The sequence below is a fragment of the Cyphomyrmex costatus genome, unplaced genomic scaffold (genome assembly GCF_001594065.2).
Source record: "Cyphomyrmex costatus isolate MS0001 unplaced genomic scaffold, Ccosl1.0 scaffold70, whole genome shotgun sequence".
Taxonomy (NCBI): Eukaryota; Metazoa; Arthropoda; class Insecta; order Hymenoptera; family Formicidae; genus Cyphomyrmex; species Cyphomyrmex costatus.
The window spans coordinates 1824569-1844780 of record NW_017280267.1 but is presented as its reverse complement, the minus strand read 5'-3'; the positions used below and the strand labels follow the sequence as shown (position 1 = coordinate 1844780).

Genomic DNA, 20212 nt, shown 5'->3' with positions numbered 1-20212 from the left:
TGATACAATACGTTTTCTGCATCACGTTGCATCGTTTCATGGATTTATTAGGATGTACTAATTTTTTTCAATTCTTTTTTCATAATTGTTATTAATATTTCCTAATATTGGTTTTATTTGATTGTATCAAAACTAATCATGCCGAAAGTAAATACTATACTTAATTATTTCACATCTCCGAAAACTGTTAAGAAGTCGGAAACGATTAAAGAAGAAAAAGAGAAATCTCAGACTCCTAAGAGGGGCCAAAAGAACAAAGGTTTGTAAAAATCGTTTTTGAAGTATGTTGTTAGTTGTTGCTTTAAGCAACATTTATGAAGATAAAATCGATTGTGTGGTATATATATATAATGTTGCTTTTTATTACTGTGATATATACATATAAAATGGTAATTTACGTAATTCACATCCACTTGCAATTTAATCGTAGTTCTCTACTTGCCATAAAGATTTATGTATATTATAATTAGAACTAGCAAACCGTTCACAATATATTTAATTAATTATTTGAATTATTTTGTTTTAACTTTGCTTTATTTTATATCATTTTACTCTTATATAATTTAAATTAAGTAATAATTAAGTAATAATTTAAATTATTGATATTATTAGGAATGTGTTCTAGTTTTGAGAGTTTTTTTTTCTCAAAAACAGATTTATTTAAACAAGATAATAAACGAATATCTTAATCAAAATATTTTTCTTTGTTTTGTATAACTTTTTCCTATCTTTCTGGCAAGAAATGGATTCCATGATAATAAAAAGATTCTTCTTTGGAGTTGATCCAATTTTCAATAAATTTTCTCACATTTTCGAAATTATGAAAGTGTGTATCCTCTAAAATATGTTGCATCAAGCAGAACAAGTAAAATTTAATTAAAAAACAAAAGCAACGCATGTTGAAAATGCTCTTTAGGAAGCTCCATTTTTAAGATAGTATAAACACAATGTTTACTGCGTCTATTATTAGTAAATGACTAAATATTTTAGAGTAATATTAAAGCATTAAGAAACAATAACTGTGATTGGAATGTCTTTGATAACAGGGCATTAGTGCCATATCTTGCAAAACCCTCAAAACTAAATCATACTCTTAATATATTCTTATAGTAATTTTATACACAGAATGTCCTGAATTTAAAGTGTGAATAAATAAGTAATAAATTTGTACAAAAACCACATTTTGTCTTTTTGCAATTTTCTTCAAACAAAGCAAAAATGAATATATTTTTAAAGGACCTTTTTTTATTAGTTTTTTTTATTAGATGTTTATCAATCTTCTTTATATTCTCAAAGTTTAGGAGGGGGATTATATATATTTACAAGGGAGATTATATATATATATATATTGTGTTATATTTGTATACAGGATTTGTTAGGAATGGAAAAGAAAATCAGAATACTGATGACAAGAAAAGATCATATACAAAGGATAAAGATGATGATAAAGAAGATGATCCTGTAAAACCTAAAAGACGGCGTCTTATTATTCCTGATGATAACTCTGAAGATTCTGGAGATGAATTCAAACCAGGTTAGTTGATTGCTTAAGCAATATTTTGTATCATAATTTTAAGCTAAGAAGATAGAAGGAAGAACAATATTATATATTCATTATTCTGTATATTTTATAGAAGATCTTTCTGAAGAATCTGAATCAGTTTCTGAAGGAGATACAGAACAAGATTCTTTAACAGAAACGGAAGAGGAAACACCAGAGGTAGAAACAATATATTTTAAACTATTGTTATTACTGCCACACAATGAAAATTATGTTTGATATGAATATTGTGTTTTTAGAAAAAAAGGAAGATATCCAATGTTAAATTGAAGTCAAAGCAAATAAGTTCTAATAATACAAAGGTAGTAATAATTACAATTATTATACATAATTTCTTTATACTTATTTTTATATAATTCTTTAGCTATTCAAAATAATTGTTAATTATATATTGCTATTAGCATTCTTTCAACTTTCCTACTACTTGTCTGCCATGTAGAAAAATTACTCAACTTTACAATTTTTTCTAGAACAAAAAAGATTCGAAACACCAGTCTTCGCAACCAGTTCAAAGTCAAAGTGTAAGCAATAGAGTTACTGCGCACACTTGGCCTCACTTGAAATTAGATTTCTTGCAACCAGAGAAAATAAGGGATATACATAAAAGAACGCTGAAGGATCCAGATTATGATTCTAAGACGCTCTACGTACCTAATGATTTTTTAATAAATCAAACTCCTGTAAGAGAAACTCTCACCGTTAAATACTTTGCTATCTATTAGTTATTAATTACGAAATGTCTACATGTTTAAAAAAAATATTTTAATTATATCATTCGATAGAGTAAAATTTCAGTATTGAAAATCTGTTTATTTAATGATTATTATTACGACGATTTTTAACGGAGTTATGAGTAATTAAAGTCAAAATGCTTCTTTTATTTAATCCGCAATAAGTAACAAAAAATCTTGGAAACAATTTAAAAAAATTTTGTAGGGAAAATTTAATGATTTTATGGTAGACAGTCGAAGATTTTTACAAATTTTTTTAAACATGTGACAAGCACAAAGTAAAAAATTTAATTTTATTCTGCCCTCATAGTTTTTTACTTATAAAAATTACTAAACTCACAGAAATTCAAAAAAACAGCGCTCTTTTGAAAATAGAGATTTTAAGCTTTAAAACTATTTTTCTCAAAATTTAAATTTTTTTCATTTTTAATGAAGTTACGATTGCTATTAATAGTAATAGGAAAACCGAACATTTCATAGTTACTGACCTAATATTAACATTAAAATAATAACTCATTTAAAAATCTGTTTAGGCAATGAGACAGTGGTGGGAATTAAAGAGTAAGCACTTCGACTGTGTATTTTTCTTTAAAATCGGTAAATTCTATGAGTTGTATCATATGGATGCAGTTATTGGTGTCAATGAGCTCAGTCTCACATATATGCGAGTAAGTCTATATGTGTACTTACGAAAAATGCGAGAAACTGCTCTTGAATTTATTGTGCAACATTAAGTTACAATATGTATTATTGTAGGGTGAATTCGCGCATTCTGGATTTCCCGAAATTGGATACGGTCGTTATTCAGCGAGTTTAATAGAGAGAGGATACAAAATCGCACGAATTGAGCAAACGGAGAATCCGGAAATGATGGCAGTGCGTTGCAGCAAAAGTATGAAATTACACAGAAATATACACTTTGTTTCATGTGAAAGAACACATCCGAATTGTACAAGTATTGGACATTTTTTTATTTACAGTGACTAAACCGACAAAGTTTGACAAAGTGGTGAAACGCGAAATTTGTCAAGTCAGTACCAGAGGCACAAGAGTATATACACCACTAGACGTGGAAGCATCTACACCAAACTCCAATTATCTATTATCCCTAGTCGAAAAGTGCGATCTCAGTTCGATGATCAGCTCCTTTGGAGTATGCTTTATAGATACAACAATAGGTGAATTTTATCTTGGCCAATTCGTCGATGACCGCTGCAACTCGAGGCTATTGACTCTATTGGCTCACCATCCACCAGTTCATGTATGAGATCATCATGATCTAAATATTGCATATATTTACTGATAAACAAATATTTCGCTTTATCTTTCAGGTGTTATATGAACGCGGTAATTTATCGCAAAAGACTCTGCAGCTTATAAATAACACTCTACCGGCTGCGCTAAAAGAGCCGCTACAGCGCGAAGCACAATTCTGGTCTGCTACCACTGTGCTGAAAGTTAGTAACAGATAATGCTTTGTATTTGTATTACATTTATATAGATAAGAAATTAGTATATAAAAAAAATATATATCCCACTTTTGTATTTTTAAAGAAACTTCACGAAGAAAATTATTTCAAAAAAGAGAGCGACTCGAGCTTTGCATGGCCTGAAGGTCTGAAACCATATTTAAACGAAGGTAATTAATCAATTAATACATTTTTTCTTTATTTTTCTTTTTTACATATTTACGATAATAATTCGTGTGTTATATAAATCTTTTATTATTATGCATTATAGGAGACAGCTTGGGTTTAACGCCGGCAGATAACAAAGAATTAGCGCTGCACGCACTTGGAGGATGCGTGTCTTTGTTAAAAGAGTTCCTACTCGAACAGCAATTATTAGCGCAAGGCTACTTCAATACGTACATTCCGCCGGATTTTTCAACTGCAAATAGTCGTACAGGTCTTAATAATGCTAACACTATGGTAATAGATGCTGTTACGATAAAAAATCTAAGGCTCTTCGGAGAAGGCTCACTCATTAATGTATTAGATCGTTGCTGTACTGCATTCGGCAAAAGGTGAATTTTTAATTTTGAATAATTTAATAATTAAAAAAAATTTTATGGTTATATAAAATACATAATATATAAAATATATAATAAATATATAGTTATATATATATTTTTTTAATACAATATATAACTATATATATTTTAATATATATTTTTAATTTTGTGAGTTAATTTTTCTGTGAATTTTAAAGTTAAAAATATATACTTTTAGATTGCTGCGTGAATGGGTTTGTAGACCATCTTGCCGCAAAACCGTTATTATGGAGCGCCAGGAAGCTGTGAAAGAGTTGATGGATCGAATGGACGTAATGCAGTCAGCTCGCGCAATTTTATCAACTCTGCCGGATCTCGAAAGACTTTTGAGCAAGTAAGTTGAAAGTTTACTAGAAATTCACAAATTCCACTTCTAGAATTTGAAATATTAATGTTTAACACGCATTTCTTTTGTTACAACAGGATACACGCTCAGGGAAATGTTGCTAGAATAAAAAATCATCCAGATGGTAGAGCCATAATGTTTGAAGGCCCAACATATTCGAAGAGGGTGATTGTAGATTTCACTATGACACTCGCCAAATTTGAAGAAGTGCTAAAATTTATCGAACTGTTTGATGGTATGCATATTTTGCTTTTTCATAAGTAATGCATTTTTATGTCTAATGTAATTTTGTTTTACGATAGATTTCAAAAGTAGGTTGATAACTCGCCACACTCAGTATGAACCGAACGGTGAATTCCCTCATTTGAGGGAGACATTGGACTACTTTAAGGTAAGCTTTTACTTTCTGTTTTGCTATTTTTTTATTTTTATTTTTACTTTGCAAATTGTATTGTACAATGTATTTGTAATTTTATAATATTTCTAACATCGATATAAGATGCCAAAAGAGCATCAATTAATTATAAAATTGTTAATCAATTTAATTCGTGATAGTACTGCAATAGTTTAATTTGCGTTTCAAGACCGACAATTGTTCGGCGCGCAGTTGAGAAAGACTACATATATCGGTATATAAATTCACGCGAAATTATATATAAGCAACTAAGATTTAGCTAGACTGTTATAGGCTTCGTATTTGTATTAGTTATGTTGTTACATTGACGGTCTTCAGAATTTAATATTGTTTATAATATTTCAGACTGCATTCGATCATGAAGGAGCTAAGAAGCAAGGCTACATCGTTCCAAAGAAAGGAGTTGACGCTGAATACGATTCAGTTTTGACCGAGCTCGCAGACATCAAAGAAGATCTAGACAAATACTTGGAAAAACAAAAGCAGCATTTCGGCGTAAAAGTAACATTCCATGGAACAGATAGGAAACGTTATCAAATCGAGATTCCTGAGTCGCAGGTTAAGAAAGTCGGTTCTGGATACGAATTACAGTCACAAAGGAAAGGCTTCAAACGTTATTATACTGCCGAGGCAAAGGCAAGGATTACAATTCACGTTTTTAATTGCAGAAAAACTTGCCAGCATATAAAAATATCAGAATGAAAAAAATTAAAACAAATAGGAAGTAGGAAATTCTGGCTACAAAATGGTTGAAGTTGCATCTTTTAATGCTTAACTAATTCAATATGAATTAGTATATACTATATGTGTACATGCATATATACCATTTTTATAGTCATATTCACTGCGCACCGAAGTTTTTCCAGACTAAAAAACGCAGCTGAACTACTGAAATAATATCACAATTAAATTTTTGATACTTATGAATAGGCATTTATTAAAAAGATCTTAATAGAAATATATAAATTAATTTATTGTGAAAAAAGTTATATGAATTATCTTGATCATTGCAGGAACTTTTGACAAGACAAATGTCTGCCGAAGAGCATAAGGACAAGGTGCTGAAAGATCTCAACAGGCGAATATTCGCGCAGTTTAGTGAGAAATATGATATGTGGCATACAGCTGTTTACAAATTGGCCACCATGGATGTGCTCATCTCCCTTGCGGATTATGCATGGAACGGTGATATGTGTGTCCCGGAAATCCACGATGGAATCGATAGCGAGGTAACAATATCGTATCGTAACAAATATAATTTAGATGCGTTCGCTTTACACACTCACACGTAAGCATCTCGTCCCTGTTGCCTATCAAATAAATAAGGGCCAATGATGCTTAGAAACGCTGTGAGTGTGAAAGCCACCTTTAATGATCACTTATTTATTGAAACACCTGTAGTGAACGTCATTGTTTTTTTAGATATTCATCAAGATAAAAGATGGACAACATCCCTGCATCATGTCTGACAATTTTATACCGAATGACACTTTATTGGCAACCGACGGCGCCGCTTCTTTCATGATTTTGACGGGACCGAACATGGGAGGCAAATCGACCCTCATGCGCCAAGTCGGCCTGATCACGATCATGGCGCAGATAGTAAGTCTCAAACCTGTTCTGCAATGTGCATTTTGTTTCTTGTTTTTTTTTACATCTTATTTTTTTGCTTCTTATCCCGTTTTTCGTTTTCTATCGCCCGAGATAAAAGTTAACTTAGCAAGAAATGTAATTGTCAATAAAACATACTGGTTGCAAAGAAGGAAGAAAGCAAAAGGTAAAAAGCAAGAAACAGGAAACAAAGAGTACATATTCTTTGTAGAATAAGCTTTACAAGGAAAATGCATGTGACAAACTAATAGCGTTTTTCATTGGCAGAACTAGTGCGCACTAAGTGCATTTCAAATTGTACACAAATCGACGTAAAGATATTTATTAAATAAAAATAGAAACAAGTTAAACCGCGAAGATCTTAATATATTTTATTGTGATGTTTGATAAAATACACATATATGTATATTAGGCATTTTATCAGTTGAGATATCTCGTTTTTTTTTGTTCAGATCAGATTAGTGTACAACGATTTTAATGTGCACCAGTTCTGCAAATGAAAAATGCTATAATAATCGAGTATTATATACATCAATGAAACATGAATTTAATTTTTTTGCATAACTAGGGCAGCTACGTTCCAGCCAGCTCGTGCTGCATAACACTGGTGGACCGTATTTTCACGCGGCTGGGAGCAAACGACGATATTTTGGCTGGCCAGAGTACGTTTTTGGTCGAGCTAAGTGAAACCGCTGCAATACTGCAACATGCTACGCCCTATTCGCTGATACTTCTTGATGAGCTGGGTAAGAAAAAAAGCAGAAAACTGCACGCGCATATTAATACGTTCAAAACAAGTGTATCTGTTACTGTTTCCATAACTTTTTTTGAAGATTTTGTTACTATATTTGTTAACGCGCCTTTCAATCAAATCAAATTATTCTTCTGGTTGTCGTTTCTTCATTCGATCAGAATTCGGATTTGATAGAAAATATTTCCTCATCACAGGACGTGGTACATCAACCTATGACGGTACAGCAATAGCGGCTGCAGTCGTTGATGCGTTGACCAAACTCAAATGTCGCACGTTATTCTCGACGCATTACCATTCTCTGGTTGAAGATTATAAAACTAATGAAGAAGTCACGTTAGCCCACATGGTGAGGAGAAGCTTTGACGTATGAGAGCGAACTTTCAAAATGCATTTTGTCCAAAATTTTATTTTTTGAGTTAGAAATTGCATTATTCAGTATTGTGAAAGAATCGTGTTCGAAGTTACTCTGAGATGTTTAGAAAATATTTTTTCACTTTTAATTTCTATGCTAAAAATGCATTATGTTTTTAACTAAAAACAAACAACGTATTTGTTAAACATTTTTAGCAATTTTATTTGACATTTTACATCCTACTGATTGCCATATTGTTATTTTCTGTAAAGTGAATACTTTTTCGTAGCTTTCTCGTTTTTTGAAAATTATAAATTTTGGACAAAACGCATTTTGAGTCTGTTCTTCATGTTTCAAATAGATCTTTTCCATTCAAAAGATATATATATATATTATATATATACACACACAATATAGTATGGAAAATAATTTTATTACTGTTACAATTCGCGCGTTACACATATTTATTAATCTTAATATGACGTATTTTAAATTTTTTCAGGCATGTATGGTGGAAACCGAAGAGGAAGAGGAAGTATCGCAAGAGACCGTGACGTTCTTGTACAAGCTCAGCGAAGGGGCATGTCCAAAGTCCTACGGATTCAATGCCGCTCGACTGGCAGGCGTACCGTCTATAATCACAAAGAGAGCGCACGAGATAGCTAGCCAGATGGAGCAGGAAACTAATCACAAGCACATTTTCAACGCTCTTTGCAAAGCCAATGGTGCTGGAATGAGAAGTCTCATTGCTGCCATTTAATGTATCGAATGTAATTGTATTACGTTGAAAATACTCAGTAGAATTACCTTTTAAGAAATTGTTTTGAAAAAAGAATCATTACTTTGCAGGGATTTGTAACTTGTACAGAATATTCTTAAGCAATTATCGACTTGGGAATAGCGTGTAAAAAACGGGCATTATATATACTTACCTTTTTATTATACATTTTCATACAGATATCAAGCTGCGCTCCAAATAACTTATTACATTTTTAATCTATATAACAACAGTATTTCTTCCACACAAGAATAATATATATTGTAGTGTTTTATCCATCGTCACATACATAAAAACAAAGTAATTATTTCTGTTTCTACTTAATTCTGTTTGATTGTTTAATTAACATTCGCTTAATATACTATATAATGATAATTCTTGTTTAGTACGTACCTAATTTTGTAATTGCGTTACGTTTACATTAATCTATTTTCATAATAAAAACTATTGCAAATGTATATTGCAAACGATTTCGCTTCAATTCTTTACGGCTATACTTTGGGGAAGAATAAGGTGGCAGCGGTATCTTGCTTACAAAATTTTATTAATCATTGTCAGAGTATAAAAAAAACTACTTATGACGAATACGAAAATGCATTGTGTTACAATGTTTATTCACACCAAACAACCGCGTAAGAATCTGTGTGGAGAAAAGAGAAACGCTAATACATGTGCACGGGCTCTTTACTACGAAATAAATACATTAGATTACGCGTAGCTATCGTAAGTAAGAAGAGAAGCGGGGCAACAGGCAGACTGACGCACGATGAGCTAGAAGCTGAGTCGTCGTACTCGTCGTCTTCTCGAGCGCGAGCCCGATTTAGAGCTTGCTATTATACGTTTAAACGAAAACACATTTATACATATATTTAGCACATCCATTTATGGAAAACATTTTTCTGAATATTTTCACGGTTTTTCTTTTTACAAACCCCTTATAGAAATTTAATACTAGTATTGGCCAATTAATTACTTATTTTAAGATTTATTAAAAATATTATCAACATAGTATTCTCTCTCTCTCTCTCTCTTTTAAACCTCAGTTACCACACTTTAGTCATGGTCGCATAACTATAATATAATGCACTAGTACGAATTGGGATTTTCGATTTTTTGTCACATATAATTTTGAAATAAAAAAGGCGCGCGCAAAAGTAGTTCAATTATACGATTTTCCAGGATAAAATTTTCCTGGAAACACTCATTAGTAATAATAAAACTAAACAAAAACAATATTTTATTACAAAAAATTGTAAATTAAGAAAGTAACAAATTAAAGAGTTACAGCGAAGTAAAAATTTTGCTGGTGCGAATTCGCACCAGTGTGATAATTGAAGATTAATAATGAAAATAAGTTATTAAGGCCAGTATTAGTATTAAATTTCTATAAGGGACGTTTATCCCTTTATTTAAGGGAATCTTCCTAGTGCGACGGGTTGAAAGAATCGAAAATTTTTTTAAGTTAGTAAAAAACGGGGAAATATGTATATAAAATAACAGTAAAACAGTGTATTCGGAAAAACGTTTCCAATAAACAGATATATGCTAGTTATACATGTAAACGTTTAACTACAAGTTTTTTCTGAAAGTGAATACAAACAGATGAACGTTTACACGTATCTTCGAAAAACGGAATAAAATCAGAGCCCTATATTTTCGTCGCCCGATTGAGAGAAAAGAAGATAAGTATACAATACCGATAAATAGATAAATAATAGTTTCGTGGACAAATCTGAGAGCGATAAACCCCTGCGTTATCGTCACATTCTTTTCATTCGTTCCATTCAAAACCGAAACCAATCTCTCGCGAGTAAAAACGGAGCTCCGGTCTTTCTTTGATCGTTCGCGCGAACGATAAATCAATGTGATCGAGAAGGCACGGAGAGATTAAGAAAGCACTTGAAACTTGGTTTTAATGAGTTATACATAGTACACTTTTATTTCTCGAAATAACATATTCCTACTTCTAATGTACAATTCCGAGGTCTCCACATCTCGCAATTTCATCTGTCAAATGTACTGCTATTTTTCAGTCCATTCCTCTCGTGTTCTAGTCGTTCGCGACTCGAATTCTTCACCTTCCTCCTTTTTTTTTTTAAAATATCACGGTTACTCCACTCGAAGTGTTTAATTATCTCAAATAATTGTGTGTTGTTCTCTGACAGTTTTTTTCCAATCTATCTCTTTGTCGCTTAGCAGGATTGATTGGAGCAACAATTTTTTCCCTCTGTTCTCGCATCTAATCAACGTCGCGTTTTAACAATCGCAGATCCTATCTAGCAAACAGAATATAATTGCAATATTGCAGTTATATTCTGTTTGCTAGCAATGTTGCAGCAATATTGCAGTTATATTCTGTATTTGCTGAATACGATGTCCATCATTTTTTGTATACGTGTACGTGAACATATTATTGCCCTTCATCCCGAGATGGGATTAATGAATTGACGTGCAACACTGGAAACGAGCAAAACACCGCGGTAATGAAACAAATCGCGAATAAAACAAGTAACGCTCTTACTTATTAAGCCAACGCTTTGGAAAACGACGAAACTATTGAAACATTTGAATTGAGTACTGATAAATCGCATATAACGTCGTAAAACGTTGCACATAATATTCGAGTCATAATTCTATAATTATTATTATATGATCGATTACGGGGTTATGATCGATGCAGCAAAAGCGTTTGCCAGCATGTATATTTTAAGAAAAACTAAATGCTAATTTTTTTCTTTTTTAGACTCGTCGTAAAGCGCTAAATCGCAAGTCCCAATTAAATGCAAACTTGTCTTCTTTTTAGGTTCATCTAGGATTGTAAATCTGTGGCTATCCACTGACAAGATATTATTGAAGATCGATAATCTTGTGGAGGAGTATAGTATGACTTTAAAATTTAAACAGTTTGTTAGTTCATAAATATAATATGAATTTTATTATTATATTTATTTAAGTTATTATTATCCCAATGTTCTTTAGATATGTATTATTTACAACTTGTTAACATTATGATTATTTCGTGTATTATTCTATATATGATATAGTATTACATGTATGCATACTTATTATGCAAGATTTGTATAATAAAAAAGTCATGGATTTAATAATAGATACGTTATTTAAATATTTATATCAACGATCATAAATTTATATCAATAACATCGATATTATCGATACTCTCTCCAATTACTTCCGGGCCTCTTTGATGGCTACGAAAATTTACTCAGAGTTGACTGGCTCTATCATCTTGTCAGTGATATATACACTTTATACACGAAAAAGTATTCGAACGCTTACAATTTTAATATTTAACAACTAAAATATATATATTATTAAATTGAAGCGTTTAAAACAATATGATATGTGTAACAAGGAATAGGTCTTAAGATTGATAAGTGGAACTAAAAAGTAATTTAACGATACATACAGTTCTTGTAATACATTTATTGTAAACACGCACCATAAGTGGCTTACAAAAGTATTAAAACGGTAAAAATTTAATAATTATTTAAATTGAATAATCTACAATTTTAATAAGAAGTTGATTTGCTTTTTGCTTTTATTACAGCCCTAAGATGATTTTCCATTGAGTGGACTAACTTCGAAGTAACATTTGTATATATTGATTGCTATATTTCAATAATGTTTTATTTCAACGTTTCTTTCGAAGTAACAGATGTATTTAAAGAAACGTATTGTAAAAACTGTATATATTGTTAAATTATTTTGTAATAAATTGTTATGTAATCTTAAGATCTATTCTGTGTTATATGTATATATCATATCGTTTTAAATGCTTCAATTATAATAAACGCGTATTTCATTTCGTTGAATATTAACAATGTAAACGTTCAAATACTTCGTGTATGAGTGTATGTTAGATATAATATTTTCCTTCGGTACGTTTTTCTTTCAAGTTCTTGATAAAGCTAAGCGTCTTTTTGATTTTACTTGTGATAAATATTTGTATTGACTTAAAATGTTTATTCGACTTGTGTGTTTTTTTCGTCGATTTCACTGGCCGTATTGAACCCGTATTGGAAATCGGGAATACATGTCAATGAACAGGAGCCATAATAAGAGAAGAAGAAAAGTATACTTTAATTTTAAAATAGATGTTTTCGCTTGCACCGAGAGCTATTTTTGTGCGTGCGCGCACGCTATTTGGCTCTTAAGGGATGCTGGAGTGACGGTCGAACTTGATTGAGGTCGATAGTACAGACTTTTTTGGTTCCAAATTCAATAATAGTGACTTTCATTAATTTCTAATATTCATTCTAATATTATATTATATATCGTTATGTCTCACTCAAACGCATTCATCTTTCCTTATTTAACATATTGCAATGTCATCTCGGATAAAATCGAGCAACTACTGTTAGATGTAATTTTTAGTTTGTTATCATGTTGAGTAAACAAATATACGTAATTTGCAGTTCAATAAAAATCTATTTTTTGGAGTTTTCAATCTTAGAGTTTTGTGAATTCAGTATTGTTTGTTTACGTAATACGCTTGGTTGAACTGTCGTTTGGTTTATACAAGCTGTAAAATCTTTGTATTAAGGAAAAATTTACGTGTCAGCTAACAACTCTTCGAGTTAAAAAAAGACTTATATCAATCTGCAAATTACGTGTATACGAATGCTGAACAAAGATTCGAAATGATAAACAAAAGCAGTAATTGTGTCTAGCAGGTGTTCGATCTTGTAAGAGACGGCGTTGCAATATGTTAGATAAGGACAGATATATGTATGCTTGAGATATGTTTGAGTGAGACAAAAGATAATGTAAGAAATAAATTAAAGACGTCATTATTATTACTTTTTTACTTAAAATTAAAAAAATCTGTACTATCGATGTCACGTTTACTGCACTTCCAGTAAAAACGAAACACACCCTATATGTAAATTATTCGCCGAGGGAATCGCGAGGGAATTCTTAACGAAGTGATTTATTACTCGCAAATCGTACGGTGTTTTAGTCGAAGGTGTACACTTTACGCGCGATGATCGCTTTAACTACCTTTATACAGTTACGCAATAAAGCCCGTGCCGTATAGTTCTTGACTGAAGGACCGTAATTTACAAGGAATTTCAAAGAATCCAGGATTTATTAATTCTCGTACTTACGCATCTTTACGCGTCGTTCACGCTGAAGAAATGCTGCGGAAGCTTAAATATCTGGAAACATTTTTCTCAGCAAACTGTGAATATAATGTTACATAACATATATGTAAATATGTATCTTTTACATCTGTTATGTAACAGTTATACTCATAATTTGTTAGACTGCTTTTATCCTCTCATTCTCTATTTTCTATTCGATGCAATCGATCTCATGCAGTAATTAATATTTCGCGAAATAGAATTGGTATGTTACAAGACTGAAGTTCAAAAAATTCAGGAATGTATTTAATCTCGATAAATTTAAATATACAATTCCTACCGTTTGGTAGGGATTAAATTTATCGATTGTATATTTGGTCAAACGCGACCAACTGCTCGTTTCTGTGTTGCGAATTATTGAGGAATTAACACATCCACGATTTTTCAATATTTTTATCCGCCCTTTCATTGAACTCTCTTGGCCCCGACAATAATAATTGAACATCGCTGAATGTCTTCGTTTGAAAGAAGCGATTCCTCATCAGCACGTGTTACGTGCGAAATTAATTTTATTGTTCTCTCCGAAGGCCGAAAGAGTTACTTCGAGAATCAAGAAGCCTAAAAAAAGTTCGTTCTTACTTTTCTCTGTATATTTCCTTGAATTAGTACAAAGCAAGAGTGATGTGTAGCATTAATCCACTAAAGCCCATGATTTATTAGATACCTTGCCTCTCTTTCTATTATCTCGTATCTCTAGAAAAACGATAGAAAAGATATTACCCTGCTGCAGGTAGACGGTGGTAAAATAGACTTTCGTTTAGAATACTGTATGGACGACGATTAGAAGGCTCTATAGATGGATTTGCGGGCTTTAATGGGTTAAGAGTACAGGGCCGAAAGAATTAATCGAGATATTCCCCTTCGAAAAAGGGGGGAAGGGGAACAGGTCACAACCCCCCGTCGGCGACGTCACTCTTTACCAGAGTCCGGATGAATAGCCACCGGGTGGGACGCGAGTGCGCGTCGGCGGCTTCGCCGTCGCCGGCGACGTGTCGTTCGACTTCTCGCCGCTGCTGCTGGAATTCGAGCTGGCGGTTCCGTTCAGCATGGCTGGTCCGTTCTTCTGCGATTCGGACGCGTAGCCGATTCCGGTTACGGGGTTGCCATCTGTGAAAATGATTTTTTTTCAAATATTAGTGGAATATTGTGTCGCGAAAGAAGCTCGATTAATTCTAATATTTCTGAAATTTAACCAACTATTTAATCGTTTGATGTTTTCTTCTACAAATGTCGAGCTTTTTGCTCTCAATGACGGAGTAATTAAGAATTAATTACTGAAAGATAAATCGCTGTACGGTTTAATTAATTGGTCAGTTTTTTTTTACAAAGTCCGTTCTTTTTATTTCAAGATTATCTTGAATAATATTTTAAGATGCTAATACGACTCCGTAATTGATTTGTGATATTTTAAAATTGATATTTAAGATTGTCTTAAATATAATGGACAATATATTTCTCTGTCTCTCTAAAACTTAATCATTGATATTTAAAGTTAATCGACATTTAAATTCTAATAATTGTGCAATCAAAAGAAGTATATCAAAATATTAAATGAAATAAATTTTCATTAACGTTCTACTTGGTCATAAAAATCTGATAAAAGACTTAATAATTATGCAGTAATAGTATATAAGCGCTTAAAGCGTTCAAACTGAATGCAGTTCTAGTACCTTCTACGCAATTTTCAAATAGAAGTTACGCGTTTTTGCTTATATTATGCAATTATACATCAAGTATTAAAAGAAATTTTTTTTTAATAAATTGCGCCGCATTATTTAGAGAAAACAGAAGTTATTACATGATCGGGTTTTAATAACACATCAATAATCGTACTATCTCGAGTACAATGAACGTTATGTAAAATATATTTCTATCGGAAAAGACAGATATCTACATATGAGATATGAAAAATTGAAGAGAGCACGCTATGTGCTTATTTCTACATACATTAACGGACACGTGAATTTCTGGCATGCAAATGATTCAGAGCGTAGGAACTCTCGATGTATTCACAATTAATTCAGTCGATTTCCCTCTCAAAGCAACTATTGCACACAAAAAACAGCAAATGAAAGATCATACAACTTTGAAGGGTTAATTTTAAAGTGAAACCCGAACGAACTATGACGAGATTGCTGTTTTATCGATAAAATGTGACACATCGACACGTTTTTATATACTACTGCATCAATATCTCACACACACATATACAGGGCGAGGCAAAAGTACCGAAACCCCTGAATATCTCGGAAAATGTAAGTTTCACAGAAAAGTGTATCAGATAAAAGTTGTAGGATTTAAAACATTTTAGGGCTCTTCTTTCACCAACTCTAATTAACGTTAATTGATGGTTAACTCAATTATGATTGTCAACGTATGAGAATTAAACGCAATTTGTCTCAAAAGAGCAAAAGAGAGGAGGCGTTCCAATATATCAAACTACTGTTGACACTTCTTCGAGTTAATTGTCGATTAATTTAATCAGAAGTTGGTGGAAGAGGCTCTCAGGTCCATTTCCACAACTCACGGTTAACTCTTAACTGAGGATTAACTTATTCCTTATCTCTTCGTAATTCCAGAATTTGAAAGAGATGAGAAATAAATTGAACCTCGGTCCGAGTTGTGAAACTGGGCCTTACTGATTTCATTAGTTTAATCTCTCACGCACGCACTCACACACGCTACTACGAACAAATGCTACAGAATGTAGTTCCCTTAATATACCATCTAATATACCTCTTAGGACATCGTTTCTCAACTCATACGATTATAACCACGAGTACAATCATGATTGTCGTACGAGTCAAGGACTTATTTTGTAGAAGGATTAGGAAGTGATAGGGATTACTTAATTTTACAGGCAATTAAACACACACAATTCAATCATAAAGCCACTGAACAACAAATTCGTCTGCGAACCGAATTAACACCTGTAATAAACTACGAGAAGACACAACGATACGATGCTACTTATTTATTATTTATTACGCTCTAGAATGATCGCATGAACTTACCGTAGCATCCCGTGAATGATGGGACGCGAAGCGATGAACGATGTGACTGAAGACTCGCTTAACGATACCTATACTCGTCGAGTATAAGAAAACTCACTTATATTTGAATATCGTCTAATAATTGTTTTCTAAACTTAAGCGAGTCTCCAATATAAAGTCGAATAAATCTAAATTTGTTCGAATTTGTAGTAAATTAAATTAAATGGGAAATGAACGCAAACATGAAATCGCTAACGTTTTAATCGTTTTTATATTTAAAAATTAATTATTTAGTATATAAATTCACACGCAATTACTTAGAAGCACCCGTGATCCAGCTTAGATTCGCTGTGGCATTGTCTCATTCGGTTTGAAACTTAGCGGTCCAATAAGAATTGATATTGTTTTTATATTCTTTTTACACAAAAGATGATCTTATTACTTTTGATCTGCAATTATTAATTGCAGACTTGTAAGAACTTTGAAATTTTTTTACAGACAGCTTTTTACTAGCCATGAGAGATTTACAAGAAATCTCTAGATACTTATATCAACAATCGTGCGTCTTACGAGAACAAATTACGAGTCTTACGATTCTGCTTAGAATTGACCAATTAATTGTTATTATTATAAAAAATATTTTTCTGTTCTCTTTGAGTGTGAGATCACTAAATGTATGTATGTGTTTCTCTGCGATAAACAATGATATGCCGCAGACTGTATTAAGTGCTGCAATTAAATAATGCGAAAGATATGTAATAGTACACCACGCTCAATTCCGTTGCGTTCAATACAGGATTCGCTATGTTCGAAATTTCGTTTGCGAGAATGTTTCCATAAACCACAATACGTCTATGTATCATAGACGCGTTGTAACTCTCGATTTAATCTTGCAAGATTGCATTCAAGCCTCGTTGAACTCGCGAAAAAATACGCGCGTACTTAAGTTTCTTTCGTATAAATATTTATTGTTTGTATAGTTATAATTTTGTATAATTATACGTTGTTTTATCGCGATTCACGAGTTGCACGTGCTGCGAGATAACGAGGCCTTGCACTATTATACTCACGATTAGCACTTTATCAGCGGATATGTTCAATTATAAATCCATGCTTTAAAATAGAACTCTCGTAGCAGTAATTAATTTTTTCCTTTCAGGTACTTGCAACTTGAAAGATTAAGAAACTTCATAAAATATAGATATATGTTGGAGAAAAATATTTAATTGAATTAACTGAAATTCTGGCGGAAAATGAACGATCCAGAATTCTGAATCTTTATCTTCCACCAGAATTCCAGTTAATTTAACCAAATATTTTCTCCGTGATATACACATACATATAGTTATAATCTATTTACCAAAAATTAAATTTAACTTATATTTATATTAAAATAGGACTTGATTTAATTCTCTCTCTCTGAAATATCTTTCACGTAAGAATTTAAAAAAAAAACAAACCAAAGAATTAAGGAAATGAGAATGTCAGTGACTTAAGCCTCAAGTCACTAACTTACCAATTAGAAAATCGTATACACATAAAATTATTTGGCGATTTATATTTATTCATTTGTTGGGCTATAATATTTTCGTCGGCTATCTCGAGACACAAATAACGACAAAGGCAGAAATCAGACGCAGAGGATCGAGATGCGTATATCGCAAAAAAGGAATTAAGGATAATAGTGTTGGAAGAATCAGATAATTAGTGAACGTTACCTCGATACTTTCGTGGGATGCGCCTCGCAGGCGTCACCTCGATTCCGTCTCCGGTGACTGGGTTGCGCGTCGGCAATCCTCCTGTCGAGGGGATGCGGCGACGGGGGTGGCGGTTTGCGCACCGTTTGACAGCCCACGTTATCGCCGCCACGTGCGCGCAAAGCGACGTGCGTAAGAACCCACAGAGCCATTTCACCCCATGCACCGTAACATCGTCGCAAAACCCACAATCGTAACCCAACCAACTTGTGTTAATACGCGGCAATTCGTACGGACGGATCGCAGATACCGTGTTATTTTGTCCCTTCCCAAAAAGTTATCGAGATTTAAGTCAATTTTGCATACTCTACAAATACGTCTTTTTACATTATTTATCTAAACCATATAATAGTTTATTGTGTGTGAGTGTGAGTGTGCGCACGCGCATAACAGGATGTCCTAAACTATTTGACATACCGTTTGTAGGCAGGTAGACTAGAACTGAACTTAAATTGAATCGAAAAGTTTTTTATCATTTTGCAATTTTCACAATAGTTAACGAGATATTAATTCCTATAGATTGCCGAATAAGCGGATAAAATCAACGATAAGACAACTTTAGGATATCTCAGAGTTCTTTGTGAAATATCTTAACCCCGGATCTATAACAATAGAATTTTAAGCCTTAAGCCCTTATAAGAAATGGACGGATCATGATCAATTATTCTCCTCGAATTCGACTGTAATTAGTTAATTTTTTATGGCTTAAAGCTTAAAATATCTATTGTAGATCCGGGGTAAAGTTCAATGAGATGTTTTTTAAAGAATTCTTAAAGACGTCTTAGTTATTCTATGAATCGATTTTAGACATTCTTTAGATAACTATAAAAAAATTATAAAAATTACAAAATAGTAGAGGACTTTTCAGACTCCAGAAGTTCATCGAAGTGTTCATTGAGTTTCTTCGATGAACTTCTGGAAGCGTTTGTCAACAAGTGGCTTCGATTTTTATATAAATTTTTCATAATCCAAAAAATTAAACGATCGCTCGGCAAATCTAGTTCGCATTCGTGATTCGGTAACTATTCTTTTTTTTTTTTAATACGTCCTATGTTCTGTTTATTATTTCTTTTAAACAATTAGAATTATATCATTATATTTTCGGTAAACACACTGAATGAAGGTCCCACTTTGATGACCTTGGTCTTGACATATTAAAATCCTGAATAATCTCCAACAAGTTTTACCCGTCGCTCGTTATCCATTAAAAAGTTTTAATAAAGTATTAATAAAAAAAAGTTTAGTATGTAAATATATAATGTTTTATTTAACAAAGTCCCGTTAGTCCACATACATTCACAACCTTCTTTACCAATGAGAATATTTTATACAATGTATTAAATTGACTAAAAAATGAACTATTCACTTCAAATCACTTATTGTCAGCGAAAATAATTGTAGCATAATGATAAAAAAATCATTTTTTTAAAAATGTCAATAATTCGCAATTAAAGAAACTTGTTATGTCTTTAAAATGCTTTTTCAAACATCGCTTTGTGACTATTCTTTTTTGAGTTGATAAACGCCATGACATATATATTTTTTTTGTCCCTCATAATAAAAAAAATCGACATTGAAAATTGATGAACATTTTTGAAGTTTCTCTTGTTAGTTTAGTTACGAGTAGTCCGCTCTACCTGCATGCAAACAGTGTGTCAAAAAGTTTGAGATACTCTATATATATATATATATATAT

The 20212-nt window shown here is 32.3% G+C and overlaps 2 protein-coding genes across 6 annotated transcripts in view; one reads left to right on the top strand and one right to left on the bottom strand.

Annotated features, from left to right (window-relative positions):
- The first annotated feature begins 138 nt into the window (after positions 1–138).
- Msh6 (DNA mismatch repair protein Msh6) lies at positions 139–8876 on the top strand. The gene is made up of 20 exons (XM_018548049.1): positions 139–259; positions 1370–1534; positions 1635–1720; positions 1801–1863; positions 2032–2241; positions 2826–2960; positions 3049–3184; positions 3273–3553; positions 3624–3749; positions 3847–3931; positions 4033–4318; positions 4524–4679; positions 4769–4926; positions 4994–5082; positions 5452–5742; positions 6120–6335; positions 6529–6708; positions 7286–7463; positions 7666–7817; positions 8326–8876. Exons 1-20 carry the CDS (start codon positions 139–141, stop codon positions 8581–8583), a joined length of 3372 nt encoding a protein of 1123 aa, XP_018403551.1. The 3' UTR covers positions 8584–8876.
- A 3717-nt stretch (positions 8877–12593) lies between these two features.
- The window catches only part of Jupiter (microtubule-associated protein Jupiter), an 83550-nt gene continuing 75931 nt past the window's right edge, over positions 12594–20212 (bottom strand). For 3 of the 5 annotated variants that reach the window (XM_018548076.1, XM_018548077.1, XM_018548074.1), the window contains exon 3: positions 12594–14873. In XM_018548076.1, the coding sequence (XP_018403578.1) occupies positions 14683–14873 (191 nt within the window). In that variant the 3' untranslated portion in view covers positions 12594–14682. Of the gene's footprint in view, positions 14874–18477; positions 18559–20212 lie in introns of all 5 variants that reach the window. The other 2 variants (XM_018548078.1, XM_018548075.1) reach the window with 2 other exon arrangements.